Below are 18,104 nucleotides of genomic sequence, written 5' to 3' on the forward strand. Positions count from 1 at the left end.
TGCTGAACCAGAGCGAAACATACCCCTCCCTTCACCCAGCAGAGCAGAGGCCAAGCAGAGCATGCAGAAACCCTTATTAGATACTTCAGTGCCCCCAGTGACAAAGCTTTGTGATTGGCATGGTCGCCCAGAGCTGTGATTTGCCTCCAACACTGTCCAGTTCTGCCTCATAAAGCAAGAACAATGTTTTGCTGAGCAGTAACTGGCTGCTGAGAAACACGAACATGCTCCCCAAACACCAAGAAGCCCTCACTAAATTAAACCAGAGCAGATCTCCCTAGAAGACAGCTAATTTCCATCCAGGGAGGCCTGGCCTGGAGAAGGTTTACAAAAACACAATGAGCCCAGGCTTCTGCACCTGCCCTTCTGAAGAGGACCCTGAAGACCACAGCACCATGCACACTCTGCCAATGTTTTTGAGTGTGGCACGTCTGTGTGCAAGACCTCAGGAGAACATACTGCCTGAGCAGAACTCAGAATCACAGAATTACTTTGGTTGGAAAAGAGCTTAAAGATCACTGAGTCCAACCATCAACCTAACACTGGGAAGTCCTTAACTAAACCATAGCCCTAAGTACTATGTTTGTAGGACTCTTAAATCCCTCCAGGGATGGTAACTCCACTGCCCTGGGCAGCCTGTTCCAGTGCCTGATAACCCTTCCAGTGAAGAAATTCTTCCTAACATGCAATCTAAACCTCCCCTGTCACAATTTGAGGCCATTACCTGTTGTTCTATCACTTGTAACTTCACTAAACAGCCCCATCCCCACCTCTTTACAACCTCCTCTCAGGGAGTTGCAGAGAGTGAGCCCTCAGCCTCCTTTTCTCCAGGCTGAACACCCCCAGCTCCCTCAGCTGCTCCTTGTAAGACACGTGCTCCAAACCCTTCACCAGCTTTGTCCTTTGGGCCCACTCTAGCCAGTTCAGTGTCCTTTCTGCAGCAAGAGCCCCAAAACTGAACACAGCACCTGAGGTGCAGCCTCCCCAGCTCCACGCAGCCTGAGCCACGTTCCGCGACACAACCCCGGCAGAAGTCGCCCACAATCGTCTCCTTTGCTCCCTGCAAGTCACCTTTCCCTTCACCCCACTGCTTCACCTGGCATCTAAAATGCCCTCATACTCCAGCAGCTGCCTCATGAAGCCCGCGTTGGGCCTCGCGATGCTGCGCTTCTGCTTCACGTAGCTGTAGGCCTTCTCCAGGGACCAGCCGAACTCCTTCATGGCGTACGCGATCACTGTGGAGGCCGAGCGGCTCACGCCCATCTTGCAGTGCACCAGGCACTTGGAGTGATTCTTCCTGCAGGAGGACAGAGAGGGAAACACGTCTGGTCATTCTGGTTACGGCGCCGGTTGTTACAGTTCTACTTGGCAGAGGGGACGGTGTGTTGTTGTTGTTGTCCCCCTGAGCACCCCCACCCTGCGGCTCAGTGGGTGAGAAACGTTTTGGATTAAGTGGGCCATGGAGAATAATCTTTCCAGGGAAGCTGGGAGTCAGAGGAATCACAGAATCATTTAGGTTGGAAAAGACCTTCAAGATCATCATGCCCAACCTTTAACCCCACTCTCCCATGTTCACCACTAAACCATATCCCCAAGCACCACATCTCTACGACTTTTAAACACCTCCTGGGTGACTCAGCCACCTCTCTGGGCAACCCCTTCCCGTGCCTGGCAACCCTTTCAGAGAAAAGAGTTTTTCCTAATGTCCAGCCTAAACCTCCCCTGAGGGCAGCTCCATCATGCTGCTGTTTCAGAGCCCACCATGAAGCCTCCTGCCTGCCCAAGGCTTTGGATACAGGGATAAGCAGCAACAACCCCAGTGTAAAAGCCCAGCAGAGCTTGTCCTGCTCTGTCACCATCTCTTGTCTGCAGAGACAGCTGGGGGGGCTGGTTCAATATGGCCACGTGCTGGAGCATCTCCAGAACTCTTTGAGAAGAGGAAATGTCCTCATTTCCTTTTGGAAACAAAACAAAGTAATAATAAAAAGTATCACAGGGTAGGAAGAGGTTACAGTCCGTACAGGAAGAGACAAGGAATGGGGACACTCCAGGGACACGAGCTCCCGGTGGAAGCAGGTGTCTCCAGGGAGGATCCACAGGTGTCAGACCCCGGCTCGGTGGGCTCGGGGGCAGCCCCCAGCCCACTCACTTGGCCTTGTTGATGAAGTGGTAGGCCTCGTTCCAGTGGGCCAGCAGGTCTGTTGTCTCCTCGTCATACACGCGGATGTTGTGGTAGGCAAAGAGCCCGGGGAAGAAGTTGTCGATCTCCCGGGTGACGTTCAGAATGTAGTCGATGCTGAGGGGAGAGAGAGGGGCAGCTCAACTGCCAGGGCCATGGAAGGGAATGGACACACACTGGGAAGCCCGTGAGATCTGACAACATGAACTGTAAGGTTTCATCTCCAGCACAGCTCACACACCTGACGTGCCAGGCCTGCCCCTTCCCCCATCCCTCCCCACTGGCAGATCCCATCCCAAGCATCAGGACCTTGGGCACAGGATGGAGAAGCTTATCCTGTGTAACCTCATCAGAAGCTCCTCTCTGTGCCTCATGGCTTCTGAGGCCCTGAGAGAAGAGCAGTGGCTGCAAGTGACTCCTTTGGACAAGGGATGGGAACCAGGAACCACTATTTTCAGCTGCAGAACCACCTTTTTTCTCTTCTTTCTAACCAAAAGTCTTAAGTGAGAGTCACACGGTATCTCTTGGCTCCTGCTAAATCTTACAGCAGGGATTACAATGTGCTGGGCAGAACAAATGCCCATCTCCATTTATCACCTCCTATCACTCAGACCAGTCAAGGACACAGGATATTTCTTTCAGAATCTGTCCAGCTTTGTCTTTCAGACACTGCATGTCAAGATGCCTTCCCTGTAGATCAAAAGCACTGATGTGCTGGGTGATCGACTTGTTCAAAGATGTTCAGACATCTGTTTCCGAGGACTCCAAATTAAACACTTGTAGTCATGTTGTTGAGCAATATTTTTTAGCTCCTGGCAGCAGGGCTGGTGTGTGCCTTGGGCAAGCAGCAAATATTTATACGCAGAACTCTCACTTGTCCAAAAAGCATGAAAATAAAGGGAGCCAAGAAGTGGTGTGTGATGAGAGCGTGGTGAAAGACAGCCCTGCAGCTGCCTGTCTGGGCAGGTGAGGTGGAGATTGCTCATCTGCTCCATTTAGAAAGAGTTTTGTGGGTTTTTTCGTTTGGTTTGTTGTTTTTTTCCCCCCCTAAACTCATCACTGTAGTATCTGCTGTTCTGCAGCCTGCAGGAATTCACACCTGACACAACAACAATCTATGGCCACTTCACACTCAGCTGCTACACACCAGGGGGGTCTGGACATCTTGGTGTAGTTCACAAAGGAGAAGTTTTGTTGTTTCCACTCTACAAAGTTGATTGATAGAAACAAAGAAGGAAAAATTGCTCAACTGAGGTCCTGGTGGCAAGTGAACCACTTCACTGGGAATGGGCCCAAACTCATCCCTGCAGTCTACAGACATCACGTGTCATCCCAAGAGACCTGAATATAAATGCAAGGCAAACAACTGGAGATTTCAGTGCTGGAAAGGTGAGGTACTCACCCCGAGCCCTGCAGCTCCTCAAGGTTGGAGGCATTCCACTCTGACCCCTGCAACAGCCACAGAACACACGTTTTGAAGGAGCCTGAGATCCTCCCTCTTTCCTAAGGTCCTGCAATCCCCCCCCAGCCTCACTGAGATGCTGGTAACAGCCTCTGGAACAGCAACACAGCACTGGAGCAGCTCAGCACAGACACGTCCTTCCTGATAGGGCAGGGACCTCCTGAAGGAGGGAACAGGGGCATTGTGTCCTCACCTAAGGAGTTAGTTCTAGGCCAGCATGACTGAGCACATCCCAAGTCACTGCCCCGGCCACTCTGGATTTTCAGCCACCAAGATCAGTAGTGCAGGGAAAGAAAATGCTTGTGTGTAGCATGACTGGGATCACAGGCAAAACCTGAAAGCTATGGGGGTGGTCACACCTTTGACCCCCCACACCTGCAGAACAGGAAGCTAGAAAGGGTTTAAAAAGCAGTTTTTGCCCTTGAACACGAGCAGTTCCTCTGACCCTCTCCAGAACAAAACAAAACAGACTGAAGAATAACGGGCACAAACGTGTCCATCTCCAGCAGGCCTTTGTTCCAGATGGCAGTGCCTGGTTTTGCTTGGAGTACCATCTAGTGGCAAAAGACTGGAGGAAACACAGACCGTTCACTGCTTCTGCTCAAGCTGAGCAGCCCATCATCCATCACCTGCAGGCTGATTCTGTAGGAAGCTCTGGCCAGGCCTATAGAGCTTCATGGGCTCAGTCCAGAAAAGCAACTCAGTGCCCCTCAGCAGAGCCACAGGGCAGACAGCTCCTGCCACAGCCCTTGTTTGCCTTAAAAGAAAATCACTGCTAGAAATAGAAAATGAGCACGCAGAGAAAGAACTTGAGCTATGCCATGGTATGTCCTGAAACAGACCAACCTGCCAGGGAAGAACCAGTACATCTAGGGCCAGAAACAAGAGTGGAGCCAGAGGAAAAGGCTTCTCTACTGTGGGCTTCTCCAGGCAGCATCTGTGCTGGAGGAAAGTGTGCACAGAGGGTGGGAGAGCAGGGCTGTAGCTCCTGCTCAGGCTGCAGGAACCAGCCCTGACACAAAATCCAGCTTCCCCTGAGCCCAGTGACCTGTCAGGTCACTCCCACTGAGCCTCCTGCTACTATGGAGCTCCTCACATGGCAACTTACCAGATATAAATGATCAAAAATCAGAGACGGTTTGTCCATCTGACCCAGGATAAGCAGCATTTCATTGTCTATAAATTCCTTGAATTCCTTCAAGTTGCAATTCATGTGCTTCTCCAGCTCATTTCGTATCTGCAGAGAAGAAAACAAAGGATGCCACCTAGAATCATGGCTGTTCAACAGAAACATTTGCTGGCACTCCTCTGCAAAACACTTTTTCTGTAGTTCATTAAAAACAGCACGAGGGATTTGATCTGTTGGAGACAAGGAATCTCACTGTGTGGCATCTCTCCAAGTATCCCAGGCCCCCAAACTGAAGATCTGTAAATGAAGCTTCAGATAAACATCTGAGCACAAAAAAAATATACTTGGGGTATCTGCTTCTTAAAAATAATTCCAGAGGAAAAAACCAACACAAGACCTCAGGGAGCAGATAACTGAAACATGTGAAATCCAACAGGAACAAGGAGTAACAGCAGCAGTGCTAGTGAAGAGAGAGATTTCATAAGAATCATGGAATGGTTTGGGTTGGAAGGGATCTTTAAGATCATCTAATTCCAACCCCCCTGCATGGGCAGGGACACCTCCCACCAGCCCAGGCTGCTCCAAGCCCCATCCAACCTGCCCTTCAACACTGCCAGGGATGGGGCAGCCACAGCTTCTCTGGGCAGCCTGGGCCAGGCTCTCACCACCCTCACAGCAAAGAATTTCTTCTTAAAGTCTAACCTAAATCTACCCTCTTCCAGCTTAATTTCCAATACTCTCCCTCTTTAAGATGCTCTGGCACAGACAGTCCTGCCACTGCACCTCAGCTGCAGAAGGTGCAGGGCAAAGCGCCACAACTTGGTTCAAGGCACCACAGAAAATGGCTGCAGCAAAACAGAAGCATCCTGAGAGCACCCAGGGCTCAGAGCTCCAACACAGCCAGAGTTCTCAGCTGTAGGAAGGAAAGCCCTGCACATTAACAGCCTCCCTCAAAAACCACACAAACACCCAACCAGAAAGAACTATTTCCACTTGCTCTGAGTATCTCTGCGCTGTGGCTGGACCTACTGACACCAGCCAGCAGGACAGGTCCACATGAGCTTTAGCCTTGACTTGGGATTTTTCATCCATAAACTCACAAGCAAAACTGTCTGCAAGTCCCTCTGACATTTGTTCAGGAACAAAGAAAACAAAACCTCCCAATAGAGCTGACAAGGAGAAAGGAAAGCAAACACTTTGCTCTGCTCTGTCCACAGGCAACTGTAGACCAGGACACTCCTCTAACCCCACTGCAAGGCCTCAAGCTACCAAGTGCAGCTTTTGAGAGTGCTCCTGTGCTTGGGCACCTCCCAGGGCTGCACCCAGGAATGAGTGGCTGCAAGTTCACTGCTTGGACAAACCTGCACGTGCTGCAACCAAGCGTGAGGCAGGTGCCTCCTCTGCTGCCACTCTGTTGGCAAAGAACCAGGCACTTGGCATTTGAAAGTCACATACTTGTTCTCAGGGTTTGAAAAACACACTGGGGTGTTGGGGTTACCCTGATATTGCTGCTGAGGCTGCAGAGCAAAGCCAGAGAGCAGTCTCCTGGGAACAGCTGGAAACACACTGCAAAGCCAATGATCCCCAGTCCCAGGGTGTCTCCTCCTGAGCACAGCACTCTCTGGAAATGGAGTCCAGCAGGAAATGTTCTATTTACCTCCTTGGAAGTCACATTTTCCAGGTCTTTGCTCATCATGATGCTCCGGAGTTTGGCTTTAATGAGCCGCTCCGTCCGTTCCCGCTCGGTGGGCCTGGAAAGGGAGAGGGGGGGGATGTGTCCAGGCTGGCAGGGAACAGCCAGAGCAGCTCCCACTGCAGAGGAGCAGTGGCAGGGACTTGACTTAAAAGCAATTTTTATGAGAATAAAGGAAGGAAAAAAACACAACATCTGAAGACATTTATGAAAAGAAAGGAAATGAGCCACGGGAGGAGAGAACCAAAGGGAGAAGGGGAGATTCCTCTCGTGAGCCAAGACAACTTTTTAAATTAAAATTCAGGACTGACTTGTCAACAAAGAGGGCTGGAGAGTCGGGGCGGGTGGACTCCAGGTCCTGCATGGCATTCCACTCGTTGATGCAGCTCTGGTCAGAGCTGATGCAGCTTTCATAGTAGGTGGCCCAGACCAAGGCCATCCCACCGGGGAAGTAGTTGTACCTTCTGGCAACTTCACAGGCTTTATGGAGGATCTGTAAAGCAGACCTGCAAGTTTGGAGGAGAAATGTGTGCAGACATGAGCAGCAGGGACTGGCAGAGCAGGATCAGAGAGATTTTCAGGGGGAAAAAGGAAAAAAAACACAAAACCAAATGGATTTTCAACATTGTTTGTGGCAGGTTGTTTTCTGAGCTGCAGGTTTATTGTACCAGAGTTCAGAGAGGGCACAAACTGCACCTTGGAGGCCTTCTCAAGAGCTGGCCCAAAGCAGGGGCTGGAATCTTCTCCTGATTAACATGCAAGCACAAGGCACAAGTCGCTCTGGGATCTAATCATTAGCTAACTCGTAAAGCCAGACCAAAGAAAAATAAGGAACATGGACAATTTTCAAACCACCTTCAGCAAGGAGTCAAAAGCCTATTTACCAGCATTCTTGGCCCCTGACATGCTCCAGGGACAAGGCCCAGATTGGGTCATTTGTTTTTGCAAATTCTAGCATTACTTTTTCCTTCCTTCCCCCCACATTTTTCCTTTTTTTTTTCTTTTTTCTTTTTTCAAGACTCTGCTCTGAAGATGTCATTGCACTGAAGGCATTAACCACATCTGAGGCTGCCAACAGGAGGGGCCGAGTTAAAAAATGACAAGAACAAGAGTTCCATTTGTTCCTGTACCAAACCATCCCCAGCACAACATCCTTCTCCACATCTATATCTTTTCCCCATCAGATGCTGCAAGGAGGGGGATCTCTCAGGGCCCCAACAGGAGCCAACAAGCTGCCCAGACCAAAAGAGATGCATTTGTTCTCTGCAGGGCTGGGGAGCAGCCTCTTCCAAGGAGGAATTTGCTGGCACAGTTCCTGCTGATTCAGCCACCTCTGCTTCAGTGTTTTGGAATCCCTGCACATGGGAGGGGTGACAGGAGCTGAAAGGTGAACAGGCACCTGGGGAGTTTCAGCAGCAGGAACCCCAGCTTGGCCCCAGTAACAAGGCAGAACACAGGGAATGCCACTGGGAATGCCATTGGATTGGCAGTGGGTCCCCCAGGCTCCTCCCTCTGCCAGTTGGAAAAATATGTGGAGAGAAGAAAGACTGGGTGTGCAGCCTGATGAATCCAAGTTGGTCTTTCATGGTTATTCATCTCACTGGTGCCCTTTTCCCTTATACTGAAGAGGACATTGCTGCTCTAAGCAGAGGCAGAAGGTCCTGTTTTCAGACCAGAAACCACCCTCTGGTCCTGTTCTGGGCTCAGTATTCTCCCACTCCCTTTACAGCACCACTACCTGCTGACACAGGACAGCATCTCTGCTGCAGCCCACTAAGCACCAATTATGGAGAGTGCTAAAATGCAGTTTGTTCATTTGTTTTTAATTTGCTTACAGAAATGACAGCCTCTTTCTCAACAGAGCTAATTACCACACATACCACATGGCTTGCACTGACACTGGCTTGAAGATGTGCATCCTCCCTGCAGTGCTCACGCTGAAGCCACTGAGAGAAAGGGAAAAAAAGAAACCCAGAGTCAGAAACTGCTCTTCTCTGCATCACAAGCTACAAACAGGTACTGCCAGGCAGCTCCAGGGACACTCACAGACCAAAACAACCAGGGATGAGATTTTCTATCACTGATTTTCCAACATCCTTGCAAATAAGAAGGGCAAGTGCCAGGAATAGGAGCTGCACCCCTGGGGGGGAATTTCAGAGAATGGTCACTGGGTATCCCAGGTTCCACTCAGCAGTTTGAGGGCAGCAAGACAAAACTCCCTGTCTGAGCAAGAGGACTGCAGCTGTGAATCCAAAATTGGAACTTCATTTGCAAGGCGATGGAGAATCTCTCCTAGAGCAGCCCCCAAGTAGGGAAGGACACTCACATTTATCCTTTTAATGTGGTTTCTTACCCATCACCATCAAGATGGATTTTAGTATCACTCCACAGGCGAAGAACCATTCCTATAGTGCAGCTCTTACTGGAAGAGAGATTGTTACACAGGATGTTAAATATAGGCCACAGTGAAGTCATGCCAATATCCTAAATTATTAATACCCTTTAATTTTTAAAATCCTCAAGGCTTGCTCTAGTAATTCCTAGTAATATCTTAGGCCATCAAATGCCTGATACACAAGGAGACCAGGAGCTGAAGTCTGAAGGTCTGCCCTGGCATGAGCATGCTGCCTGCTCCATGGGGCTGGAGAAAGGTCAGAGAAGCAGGAGTCAAGACTCCCAGCTCCTCCCTCCCCTCCAGGAAGCACTGCAGGATTTGCCCCACATCTCTCCTGCTCTCTCCAGGAGCTCCAAGCAGGGCAGGTCCCCACCAGGACCCAGAAGCAGCTGCCAGGGGTCTGGCTGCAGAGGTTCAGCTCCCTGGAGGGAAGAAGAGAGCAAGGCCTGGGAGGTGGCAGAACTGCCACTGCCCTTCCCCAGGGTCACCTTCCCCAGGGGACCCCAGGGGCCCTCCAAAGGGCTGCGTGTTCCATTTGCACTTCAGCACTCTGGCTGGTGGGGAGGACAAAACCAGATTTTATGAGTTTACCTAACCCAGAAGAACACTTTCATTGCAGAGATGCAATCTGGCAAGAAAACTGTGCCACAATGGGGGACAGTGACTTTCAAGCAGGAAATAATTAAGCTACTGCAATATTAAAGTTTGAAAGGACATTGGGATGCATTCAGCAATAGCCAGTTAGCAAAGAACTCAGTTTTTTTGTTCTTTCCCTTTCCTTTTTCAGCCTCCAGCTGCTTTCTGCAACAGATGAAAGCATCTGACAGGCCAGTTTGAACACACATGTGGCCAATGTGCACTTTAGAGCCTGGCGAGAAAAAATGGTTTTTATTAAACAGATGTAAAAGGAATAAAATGCAGCAAAGTGCCTGACTGGTCAAGCTGTCAGAGCCAGAACACTTCCAGCTCAGCACTGACAGCTCAGCCCCAGCACAGAGCCACGGAGTCACCCCATGAAGCCACTGATGCCAACTGACTTCTCTATGCATGAAACTCACCCCTAATGACCAAACCTTTGGCCTTCAGGGGACAGTGGCTGAACCAGCAGCTCACTCTACAGTCAGGATGGATCTGTCATAACTTTTCCACCTTCCCTCTCACCTCCCACCACCAGTCACCAGGAACATATTATTGCTTCAGGTTTGAAGAGGACACAGCACACAAACATTCACTGCTGTTGCACACGAGTGTGCCACAGGGAGATGGGCATTAGTTTCCTCCCTAACACCAACAGTAAGTGATTTAACAGCAGACACAAGAGGCAGCATCAAAGCCAATGACAATCAGCTTATGAGGAAGGCACAGCTGGGAGTTTCCCTGCAGCTCCCACTGCAGAAGCTTCCCCCTTCCACTGACAGTAATGGAAACAACCACTAAGGTTTTCCAAAAAGAAAACCAAAGTCCCACTGGCTGCACCAGCATGACAGGGCAGCCTGCTAAACCAGGGGAGAACAGAAATAACAGCCTGGAAGCTCTGACTTCTAACTCCAGCTCTGCCAAACCAGCCCTCTCTCTCTGAGCCAAGAGCTTTTCTGCCTTGGTTTACTCACCTAGAACTGGAATAATGTGAGAGGGTTTGTGATAACAAAATATTTTGTTTGCCTTTCCAAACACTATGTGCTCTTATCAGTTAGACAAAAGAAACAGCTCATTACTGACACATTTGTTTGTTGGTTTTGGAGGCACTTTTGCAGTATATTGGTTTGATGTTATTAGGCAACTAAGCTACCCCCCCAAAACCCAGCCCCATTGCATCAGACCATCCACAGACTTGAAGTCTGGTGCACAGATTAAAATAAGTTCCAGTTCTGCAAATGTGTCTGTAAGAGCATTTTGCAGTGAGCAGACAGCAAACTACCACTGACGAGGTAGATGAACAGCCCTCCAGATGGATCCCATGTGATCACTTCACCCATAACTCCCCAGAGACTCCAAGGAGACCAAAAGCTTTCTGGAACACAAAAACCCACCCGCTCAACTGGGCAGAAAACTCAACACACGCCCCTTCCCTTGCTAGAATTTGCAGATACGTGTAACGTAACTGCTTGGGGACAAGTCTGGTGTTGACAGGCTTCCCAGAGAAGCCAGCCTGCCCCGTTTCCAAGCTCAGACATACCTCTCCTTGCTGGAGAAATCCACCCCCAGCAGAATGTTCTCCTCCGTGTCCTGCCGGCCGCTGCTGTACACGACCACCATGTACCGCACTCGGTCTGTCCACACGCTTTCCAAACGGACAGCCTAGGAAAGGGTCACCAAGCTTTGCACACCAGCCCCTGGATAACAACTACTTCTGCCTAATCTGCTGCCTAATCATCTTTTCAAGGTGCAATTGTGCTCAAAAGCTCTGCTGAGTATGAAAGACACAGGGAGAGACAGTCCAGCAGGGCTGGGTGTCAGCTTGACCTGGCGTGGGGTGGGGAGCTGATCAGCCCAGATTACCTGCCCCAGGCTGGAGAAATCCTGCAAAATGCTACTTGGACATTTGTTCTAAAGAAGTGTGACTAGAAAGTTGGTAAAAATATTGGTCATGCACTGAACTGAAAAGGGAGGCAAGTTCAAGGGATTCTTCCACTGAAATCAGCCAGGCATGCTGGAGGGATCACTGACACAGACTGTTCTGCAGCCACTTCTGTAGCCTCTGCAGGTTCCTCTAAAAGAAAGCCCAGCCCCATTTGGATGCAGTTTCAAGACTGACTTAAGATTGTCCATTAGCATCAGCAAGCTCCTGCTTCTTCTCCTCTATCAGTGTTTGTCAGCTGACTGGAAAATCTAACTTAACAAAACAAACACACTTCAGACAGGTCAGTTTTTTAACTCAACTCATGACCTAGATGTAAGGACCAGGGCAAAAGGAGTGGACAGGAAAAGGTAGTAGGGCTGGGAGCACAGAGTTCAGCTGATTCTGAAACCTAAGATGTGCCAATGCTTTCTGTGAACCTCCACAGGTCTGTTTTGAATGCCTCCAATAGGAAGGAGAGCAGGAAAATGCATCTTTTCTTACCAGTTTGATCCTGTCCTCACAGCGAAGGAGGTTGATCATCACCTGGAGGTGTTGGGGCAAATCACCTGCAGGGAGAGCAGAGGCAAAAAATCAGAAAAGGTCTCTCACTTGCTGCACTACAAGTCAGCAGAGTCCTGACCTTCAATGAAACTGGATGTTTCTAAGTAAAAAAAATTACCATTTATGGGAGGCCAATTTGGTGGCCCAGAGAGCACTGACTGAAGTGAGCTTCTTGGAACAGCATTAGCTGTGGGAGAGCTTGACCAGATGGTATTTGGAAGCTACCAAATGTATTGAAACCAACTGTGACTGGCACACAGGATATTCTTCCTCTTCCAGGATTGTGGGACCAGGCCCCCTGGCCTTAAGGAGGTGTGTCTGAACATGAGAAACTCCCAAGGAAGAGCTGCAGGAAAGGCTCAGTTTGGTTGATGGATCCCTCCTATCTCAAACAAAGTGCTGCTCATCCCATGAGTCCCTTAGGCTCTAGAGTAGTGGGTACATTTCTGTCAGGGGAAAGCAAGCAAAAGGAACACAGAACCTACAAGAAAACAAGACAAGTTCACATCTAATAACTGGGCAATGTGCTCATAACTTTCCATACAAGATAAAATTCCTTCCGTAGGATGCTTGCCGGGTATATGGAATTGCTGACAATTAAAGAAACCCAAAGCCAAGCTTGGCATTCAAACACTCTCTTTGTGCTTAGAGTGTTTACTAAGCAGCAGCCACACAGTACCACACTGTGCCTTTCCCACATGCTCCTGCTCTCAAAATGCCTCATGAGCTTATTTCTCTTTTCCCAGTGATCACTTATTCTGAAACTGTTCAAGACAGAAGGTCTGGAAACACTGGGTGAGTAGAATCCACTTTCCTGAACCCCTTACCTGCTTATCAGTCCTTATGTATCTTCACCCAACACCTCCCTACCATTTCTTCCCACCAGTCTGGGATACTAGGTGGGACTGGGGGAATGAGGACAGTCTGCTCTTAAACCATGGTTAGATCTCACAGGCCAGATTGTCATGAGGTAACTGAATAGGGGATTTTCCTGAAACCAGGAAAGGGGACACAAGGAGCTAAGAAACCTATGTCTATCCAGAGACCCAAAGCTCATTAAAATACTCCTCACTCTTCCCAGCAACATCAAATGGAACAAGCAACAGGTAGTCCCAAAAGAACAAACAGTGTCAGCTGGCACCACAAGTCCCAAGCTTCAGATCACTGGAGGCTGGGAGAGCACTGGGAGAAGTGTCCCCACTGTGCTGAATCAGGGCCTCGGTAACTACAGAGGAGATGCCAAGAGCCCTGTGACTCAGCCCATCCAATTTTCCTCCCCACAGGGGGAGGGCAAGACAAATCACTGAAGCACAAGTGACATTTCTCCACCCGCAGCTGTGGGGCACAGGGACACATTCAGCACAGACCCTGGGGCTCAGCAGGTTGCCCTGCTCAAAGAGTGCCACCCTGCATGCCATCATGTCTGCAGAGAATCAGTTCCTACTCCAGCTACAGTTCTGAGAAAATGACAAAGGTTTCAACAAAGACTCAATAATCCCACATTCCCATTCAAATCCCATGGGCTGGAAACCTGCTTTTACTCAGCAGGCTGTACAAGACACTAATGACAATTAGAGGGGTCACCCACTCACCCACGTGTGCTGCTGGCCTCCCCACAAGGCAGGATGAGCAGCAAAGCAAGAGGGAAAAACAATCTCAGGAGGTGATTTAATCCACTACCTGCATGTTTGTGAGGATGCTGGAGACTCCTCTGGCCCTGGGCGCTGTTTCCTTGCTGCAAGAAAAGGGCTGCACCTTTCACCATGAAAAAGCTCTCGCTGAGGCTGGAAAACAAACGACAGAGAAGGTCAGCTGAAAGGGAACATCAGCAAGAGGCATGCTCAGGTCTGTAGGCCCAGGGAAAGAAGAGGTTCCCCTCATTAAAAAGTAGCAGGATTTTGCCCTGAGAAGCTGTTCCCACAGTGTGATCCTGCCACTTGCATGGTGTGACTTCAGGATTATTCATGGATTATTCACATGTCATTTTCCACCAACATTTTATTACTTGGTCATTGCAGGAGATACTTGCCTGAGCTGTCATGGGCTGAAATTACTTTAGCATTTGATTATCAAATTCTGTAACTTAAAACCAGTAGAGGGTACAATTCTCTACAGGCTTAGACCTGTAAAGATCAGGTTCCAAGTCAATCAGTCCCTGCTAATTTCAGTTCTTGAGACTTTGGAATGCAAAAACAAGAACAGGCAACCATGAACCGTCTGTAGATGTCAAGAGGAAGGGAGGGCAGATGAAACCTGCACATCGCAAGAGAAAGGAAACTGCACTGAAACCTCAGGGGAGAAAACAACCGACACAAAAGCCGAGTTTGCTCTGGCTAGAAACTGCTGGCCTGGAAAATACGGCTGCTAGGAAGGCAGGTCACAGTGTGTACAAAGACAGGGGGTTTTTCCACAGTCAGATGACACTCAGGCCTCAAAAGAGAACTAAAGGTAAGTCTGAACAAAACCAGTAGTTACAGTAAGCAGCAGCACAAGCCCAATTACAATGTACCATGACGCACTGGCGAGCGTTGCAGAAACAGGCTTGGACATAAGTGGTGAAGTTTCCATCTCCCAACAAGGCTGAAAATCAACATCTCCCAAGCTGCTGCCTTTTAGTTGCCACAGTAACTGCTTACACTGCACTTCCCACACCACTCACAACAGCACCAGAGACATCCTTTGCCTCAAAGCCCAATTTTCTGCCACCCTGTGCTTCCCAACATAGATCATCATTAATTACTGTCTGCTATCTACTATATATAAATGCTCCATTATGAGATTGTGCTACATGGGAGTTACTTATGCTACAGAAAGTGGTCCCACAGGAGTTACTCTTCCCAGAAGTCATCTGTTCTGTACTTTATCTGGGGTCTTTGCCTTAGGGCAGGAGTGACCCTCGATGCTCCGTTCTACCCTAGTGTTTTTGGAAAGACAGACACGAATTTCAGGTCTTTTCAGCTTTCAATACAAGTTCAGATTTTCCCTTCTCTGAGAACACAGCCAGGCTTCCCAGGCAAAGCTCCCTCATTTTTCAGCTGAGCCTTCACAGTGCAAATTTCCCAGAAAAATCTGCATTAGTTTTAAATTTGATATTTCAGCTGCTTTTAGAAAACGAACTAAAATTTTCGCCCAAGTTCCAGCCTCCACAAGTAACATATCAGATGAATAAAATGCCAGCAGGACAACAGCACTCTAATAAACCCAAGCTTTTCTCCATTTACACTCCCACAGTATTCCAGCACTCCCCACTCACTTCTCCAGCAAGTTGTGTGGGACCAGGAGGCGTGTGGAGCTTGCCCGGGGTCCCAAAGGCCGGCTCCGGTTCATTCCAGAAGGGAGCCAGGAAGAGTCTGGTTTCCTTCACACCCCAGATCTCACAGGAAAGTGTTAAAAAAGGCCAGGAGTTACACAAAAGCTGTAGCACCAACACATGGGGTAGGACATTCAGCTGGATACCAGCCTCACACACACTCCGCTGGGGTTTCAGCAAGAGGATGGAAGGATTAGATAATGCACAAGGAAATGATACACAGTATTCCCTTCCCAAGATTTTTGGGATATATTTCTTGGGGACACCGAAAAAAATATTCCTGAAGGATATTGTTTTATCCCTAATAAAGTACTGACTGGGATGTCTACAGCAGGAAAAGCCTTGGAAGAGACAGGGCTCCTTCCCAAAGGCACTGGTAACTCCTGCTCTGAGGGTTCATCTCCCCTGACGTTCTCCTCTCCTGCAGTCTGGAAATCTTTCCCAATAAAGCAGAACATTCCCAATTGCAGGCAAATGAGCAAGCTGTGCTGCAGAAGCAGAAAGGGGCTGCAGGGAAGGGACAGCCCACACACCAAAACTTTTCTCCCCGTGTATTCATCTGTGTGGAAATGAATCACAGAATCATAACCGTTGGAAAGGACCTTAGAAGTTCCAACCGTCCCCTGCCACGAGCAGGGAACCCTACCACTAGAGCAGGTTGCACAAAACTGGAAAGCAAAGCCAAGGAACCTGTGGAGAGCAAGGTTTCTTGTCTTCATTTAGATGTTTGTCTCCTGCACTGTGCACGAAGCTCCCGCAGCACAGCTCGCTGTGCCTCTGAGCACCCCTCCCTCCCTGCCCACCGCTCCCCGTGCTCCCCAGTTCCCACAGAACCTCCCGTTTCCACAAGACCAGCACAGCCCTCTCTGCAAAAGGCTCCTGCTTCACACCATGTTGAACAGCAACATCACCCGAGACCAACCCTGATTCCTGCTCTGGGAACACTCTTTGCTCTCAGCCACTTCACACCACTGCTCCAAAATACAGCTAACAAAACACAAGTCAGGAAAAGCCCAGGCACAAGACTCCAACCCAGTTTTAAAAAGCCCATTTAAGTCCTGCAGTTCTAGCAGACAACTAACACTCCTGCCTTTCCCAAAAGTCTCCCAAAGAACAGAAAGATCCCATCATTACAGAACATCCCCAACTTTTGACCCTCAGCAGCTGAGATGAATGCCCCAGCAAGCAGCATTTGTTAGCAGCAGAAAAACGAGTGGTTTATACATACTAATTTGGACGGGTTTTCTTTGAACAGCAGAAGCATTGTGCTGGCCCAAGAGTCAGACAGAAGTCAGTAAATTCAAAAAGATTCATAACTAGCTGTAAAACTCACATCCTTTTGCTTCTAAACCCATTAAAAAAAAGAAAAGGAGAAAAAAGTTGTCCGTAGATTCTGAGCGGAGCAGAGAAATCGCGTCTGTTGATGCTACCCAGGAACTGGATGACTTTTACAGAACACTGTGTCTTCCACTGATATCCTGGCTTGAAAAAACACTTGTCCTAACATATCCTGATGAAAGAGGGCCATTCAGGAGGGGGAAAAACCAGCTGAGGCTCGTCTAATCATTTCCCTCCTCCAGACTTGTTTGTTTGTTTGCTTCCTCCCGCCTGCTCCGAAGGCAACGAGCATCGACCAGCAACCCTGGACCTTCGCCCCTCGCCATGGGAAGTCCAGATTCCCTGGGACAGGACCAGATGAAAAGCATCATATCAACTAATACTTATTTGTTTCTTTACAATTAAAAAGCTGCAAGCCACCACTGTAATACAGGCATGACAAAAGCATTAGCTGTCACATGAAAATGCTTCTTCACTTACTGTACAGCAACCAGGGCTGGATTTTTCAGAGTGACTTGCGAGTCACTGAGCTACTACAGAACAAGAAAGTCTTTCAGGTGGTTTGGTATTTATTTCTGTGGTTGGCTACAACCAAATGCACTGAAGACTTGCTTCTTATAGACCCCTAATTTCTTCTCGAGGCACAAACCATAATGACATGCTTGTGTTTCACCAGTACCATGAGCCTGAGCAGGGGGAGAAGCAACTTTCTGTTCCATTGTCACCTGGCCCACTGGCATGCCCAGCAGAACCCACCCACTCCCTGGATGCCCTTCCAGGAATCCTGACCAGTATAACTACTTCACAAAAGTCATGTCAGGCTCTCAAATGCCCAGTTTGGTCCCAGCCCCAGGACCCTGGTGCTCCAGCACAGCTGCAGACCAGTCCTCCTTTCCTTCCATAACCTCAGCTGACCAAACTAGAGGCATTAACCCCCCAGGGGAGGTAAAAACCCAGGGCTGTGAGCACCTGGGAAATGCCAGAAGGAGGATTCTGATTCTGCAAAGCAGGGGCCCTTCTGCACCCAGAGGGCTGGCAAGGAGAAGGTGCTTAGTGGTTGAGAGCAAGCTCCAGGGCCTCTTGCTTCACTGTCCCTTGCTCTATCCACTGGCTCCGTGCTGCTCAACTTGCCAAGGAAACATTTCTCCCCCTTTGGGAAAGCTCCAGAAGAGCGTGGCTGCAACACCCATCAGTGACATTTCCAGCTGTTGAAGAACACAATGGGCAGTGACAAAGAGCCTCCCCCGGGCCCACAGAGGCCAGTAACAATCTGCTAAAACTCCTGGGTTTGGGAGCAAGAGGCAAACCTGCTGGTGTTGCTGGACAGACACAGCGAGCTGGGAAGAACTGCCAGTGGCAGAACAATTCTCGGGCAGCAGCTCAGCTTGCTTTGCCATGGCAGCTCAGGCTGGGGTGTGACCCAGATGGGAACCCTGGGAGCCTCGGGTGTTCCCGGTCCCCGTTTTAATGGGAACTC

General features: G+C 49.2%; 1 protein-coding gene across 1 annotated transcript in view; it reads right to left on the bottom strand.

The window, feature by feature from the left end:
- SSH1 (slingshot protein phosphatase 1) overlaps positions 1 to 16,594 on the bottom strand; it is a 19,216-nt gene extending 2,622 nt beyond the window's left edge. Inside the window, 12 exon segments of the mRNA XM_009996818.1 lie at positions 1,097 to 1,297; positions 2,150 to 2,296; positions 3,582 to 3,628; positions 4,750 to 4,878; positions 6,428 to 6,521; positions 6,775 to 6,969; positions 8,344 to 8,409; positions 8,817 to 8,885; positions 11,035 to 11,156; positions 11,920 to 11,984; positions 13,660 to 13,763; positions 16,518 to 16,594. Coding sequence (XP_009995120.1) covers positions 1,097 to 1,297; positions 2,150 to 2,296; positions 3,582 to 3,628; positions 4,750 to 4,878; positions 6,428 to 6,521; positions 6,775 to 6,969; positions 8,344 to 8,409; positions 8,817 to 8,885; positions 11,035 to 11,156; positions 11,920 to 11,984; positions 13,660 to 13,744 — 1,220 coding nt within the window. The 5' untranslated portion in view covers positions 13,745 to 13,763; positions 16,518 to 16,594.
- Between the last annotated feature and the right edge of the window lie 1,510 nt (positions 16,595 to 18,104).

The sequence above is a fragment of the Chaetura pelagica genome, unplaced genomic scaffold (genome assembly GCF_000747805.2).
Source record: "Chaetura pelagica isolate M959 unplaced genomic scaffold, ChaPel_1.0 scaffold294, whole genome shotgun sequence".
NCBI lineage: Eukaryota > Metazoa > Chordata > Aves > Apodiformes > Apodidae > Chaetura > Chaetura pelagica.